The 3,773-nt window shown below is 37.3% G+C and overlaps 1 protein-coding gene across 2 annotated transcripts; it reads left to right on the top strand.

The window, feature by feature from the left end:
* Positions 1-210: 210 nt before the first annotated feature.
* Positions 211-3,767, top strand: LOC108754291 (WD repeat and FYVE domain-containing protein 2). Of its 2 annotated transcripts, XR_001939698.1 has the most exons (8): positions 211-456; positions 982-1,123; positions 1,212-1,417; positions 1,518-1,757; positions 1,872-2,010; positions 2,098-2,297; positions 2,377-2,817; positions 2,893-3,767. XR_001939698.1 is itself a non-coding variant. In XM_018496490.1 (7 exons), exons 1-7 carry the CDS (start codon positions 296-298, stop codon positions 2,513-2,515), a joined length of 1,227 nt encoding a protein of 408 aa, XP_018351992.1. In that variant the 5' UTR covers positions 211-295; the 3' UTR covers positions 2,516-3,767. The 2 variants fall into 2 exon arrangements, 1 of the variants encoding a protein (XP_018351992.1); XM_018496490.1 differs by having other exon boundaries at positions 2,377-3,767.
* Positions 3,768-3,773: the final 6 nt, after the last annotated feature.

The following is a 3,773-nucleotide window of genomic DNA, read 5'->3' as shown; positions in this document are numbered from 1 at the left end:
ATAAGTCTAAACTAATAAATCATAAAATAAATACAATTTTATCACTCAATACAATTTTAACTCTTAATCACTTCAATATTCACAAGGACGTAAATTCCTATAAGGATGTCGGTCTTTAATAGTATCTTGTCGGTGATCTTGTATTCTTACATCATGATCCCTACTGTGTATATCTTTATACCGTGGTAGAGTTAGAGTCCCTATCTCTGATCCGCGAGCACCGTGCTCAGTATCTGACAACTGTCAAATGGCAATTGCACTTGTGAACTTGTTATAACGTTCGCGCGGTTGAGAAATGGCAGCGGAAATAAAGCCCGCCCCGGGAGTAAATCATGATAAATTCAGCAGCAGCCGCAAGCCGGTCCTCCTGTCAAAATTGGAGGGCTGCAGCGACGACGTTAATGCTGCTATCATTATCCCACGGGAAGAGGGTGTAATCAGTGTTTGCGATGACAGGTACCTATCCGTAGATATTTTCCAAGACTGCGTATTTTCGATATTTTTTTCTTACGCTCTTTCACACGTGTGTATTATTATCTCGTCTCTCTCTTTATTCATATTTTCCATCTTTAGAATTTCTTATTTTCGTTGTGAAAATTGCGCACAATTTTTTCACTGCGTGGACACACCTTGAAACATCCATTTTTCTATTTTATACGTTACGTATGTATTGTTTACGTGGTTCTTGTATACTAAATAGTATCGAAATTGCATTAAATTGTATCAACATATAGAAAGTTTTACACACATATATCTGCATATATTCGTGTGTGTGTATCTAGGCGAGTGCTCTCTCTCTCTCTCTCTCTCTCTCTCTCTCTCTCTCTCCCTCCCCTCCCTCGCCCACCCTCTCTCTCTCTCATTCTTAAAAGCATACACACAATTCTTTTATATGTGTATCGTTATATCAATTGTAATATACGACTCTGTTAAAAGGACGACGTTTAATCGCTTGTTTTACTTTGACTTTTTTTTTTATAGGACAGTTAGAGTATGGCTGAAGCGAGATTCTGGTCATTATTGGCCGAGTATTTGTCAATACATGCCAGCAGGTGCTACCTCTATGCACTATAGCGTAGAAACGAGACAGTTATTTGTAGGCCTGGATAATGGAAGCATTAATGTATGTCATGTTACCTTTTTTATTCTGTCCATCGTTAGAATTGTACTTGACTGGGATTATAGATATTGACTTGCCTTTTCAATTATAGGAATTTATCTTGGAACAAGATTACAATCGGATGACAGCTATGCGCGATTATCTAGCGCATCAAGCAAGAGTCACAGGAATCATTTTCACAGCAGATTTTGAATGGGTTTTGAGTATAGGCCGTGATAAATTATTTCAATTACACAGCTCCGAAACAGGACAAAAATTAGGATCGTATCAAACAGACGCATGGTATACCGCTCTACAGTATCCTTTTCACAAAAAGTCTTATGTGTGTTTGTACAAGTGAAAGATGCTTTGGTAGAAACGTATTCATCTATGAGAAACTTAACTCGCGCGTCTACAGATTTGACGCCCAATCCAAACACGCTTTCGTAGGAGATTATTCTGGTCAGATAGCCATGTTAAAGCTGGACAATAGTGGCGTTACCTTCATTACCACATTAAAGGCGCACACGGGAAGTATTCACACGTTGGCCTGGGACTCGGAGAAACAATTGTTGTTTTCTGGTAGTTTCGATCAAAGCATCATCGTTTGGGACATTGGAGGTCGTCAAGGCACCGCTTATGAACTTCAGGGACACCAGTAAGCGCGCACGCGAAAAATTCTTTCAAAAATTTTGGTTGGTCGGAAATATTACTTAAGTTACTTTCGAAACATGTTCTGAAAAAAAAAAAAAGAAAAAATTCTCTCTTTCAGTAATAAAGTAACAGCATTATGCTACGCGAGTGCCGAACGCTTGCTCTTGTCCGGAGGCGAGGACGGCGTGATCGTCTGTTGGAATATGGTGGCAAATAGGAAGGAAACCGCCGCTTGGGTCGAATCCGATGTCTGTCAGGTATATATTTCGAGACAAAAAGTCTTTAAATACAATATCAATGCCTCGCTTTACAACATTACGCTAAGATGCTCCAACGTAATCCAGGCTTGTGGAAGACCCTTTTTCTGGAATATAAAAGCTATGATGGATCAACGACAATTGGGATTGAGGCAGCATCACTGTCGCTATTGCGGTCGCGCGTTATGCGCTCGCTGCACATCGCAACGAATACCGATACCGGCGATGGGCTTCGAGTTCGAAGTGAGAGTTTGCGATCAATGTCACATACAGCTCAAGTCGGAGAAGTAAGTTGTCACAGATGAGCTCCCTTAAGACTGTGTCGCAAAGAGACAGAACATACAATATTTGCTTTTGATTTACCAGTCAATCATCGTTGGCCTCCTTCCATGATGCCAAGCACAGTGTCATTGGGATGGATTTAGACGCTCCTAGGCGAAGATTGTTGACTATCGGCCAAGATCGCGTTATTAAGATTTGGGATGTGTCCGCGCTCTTTCAGTGAATTTCTACGTGTATGTATGTCGATAATCTAAATTGCGTGATATGAATCAAATCACTAAGAGATATCGTCATACTCGGAAGAATACTCTGGAACCTATTTTTGTGATTATATATGTAATTATGCCTGTTTGTGAAGTCGGTGATCGGTGATTACGTAACCCGAGTTGGACCGACGAGCTGATAGCGACGATATGAAGCGATCATTTGTCAGTTTGTCGGTGATAATGCTAGAGTCTGCTTAATCCATATCCATATTTTCTGTATGAGAAATCAGGAAATAATTGGAGAGATAATGAATATGACGTAAGCCTGTTAATTCAGTGACATTGTCTTTAAACCTGATGTTGTATATTGATGTAGAAAAGTATTTACTTCCAGAATATGTATATGCAAGAATATGTATATGCAGAATATGTATATGCAAGGTACATGGACTCCCTTTGAAAGATCAGGATGACGACATTGTAGTAATCACGACGCAACACAACACAGATGTAATTAACAGTATTAAAATATCTTTCCGAGAGTATACATATATGTATATGTATAAAATTGAATTTTTTTTTTATATAATATATTTACACGTTAATCGGAGATGGTTTCGAGATGGAATCTTTTCGTTAAATATTCTCTCGAATAAAATTCTTTATGCAATCATCGATTTTTTTCCAAAATTTGCAAGATTACACATATGTTACACATTGCGAATCGAGGGGCCCATATCTCAAGATCGTTTTGCAACTTAAACATGTACACCATAATCGTCGTATATATTATACATTTTGTTATTATCAGAATCTTAAAAATATCTTTACGTTGTTTAAATAAATTTTTGATTTAAAAAAAATAATCAAGAAAGTACTAATTAACAACCGACCGACAGTGATGTAAGCATCGAAACTATTTTAATGTTAATGTGCTTTATCTGATAAAAGAATAGAGGGAGAAAATCTTTTAAGAATTTCCAGTTCATTTTCTACATATTTTACATCCTTATACATTATTAAATTACTAGCAATTTGAACATAAAAATCTTAAACTACTTATACTATCTTTGAATCGACTCAGATAAGTAGCAATGCATCTTGTACCAAATTTTATTTGTTATGTAACTCATACAAGATTGTTTAATGTTATTGTATCGTATTGTGAGAAAACGCGAATCAGACAAAGTATCTATCAGTTAATAGTACTAGTTACTTATTGACTCGCATTTAAGTCTCCTCAAGTACAATAGACAGATACAAGCTATACAAAGT

This window comes from Trachymyrmex septentrionalis, unplaced genomic scaffold (genome assembly GCF_001594115.1).
Source record: "Trachymyrmex septentrionalis isolate Tsep2-gDNA-1 unplaced genomic scaffold, Tsep1.0 scaffold79, whole genome shotgun sequence".
Classification (NCBI taxonomy): Eukaryota; Metazoa; Arthropoda; class Insecta; order Hymenoptera; family Formicidae; genus Trachymyrmex; species Trachymyrmex septentrionalis.
The sequence above is the reverse complement of the archived record's forward strand: the minus strand, read 5'-3'. Positions and strand labels throughout refer to the sequence as shown.

Coding starts and splice junctions, on each gene's coding strand:
- LOC108754291 (XM_018496490.1), top strand. CDS start 296: ATGGCAGCGGAAATAAAGCCCGCCCCGGGAGTAAATCATGATAAATTC. Junction 2,011..2,097: donor TCGAATCCGATGTCTGTCAG/GTATATATTTCG, acceptor AACGTAATCCAG/GCTTGTGGAAGACCCTTTTT. Junction 2,298..2,376: donor ATACAGCTCAAGTCGGAGAA/GTAAGTTGTCAC, acceptor TTGATTTACCAG/TCAATCATCGTTGGCCTCCT.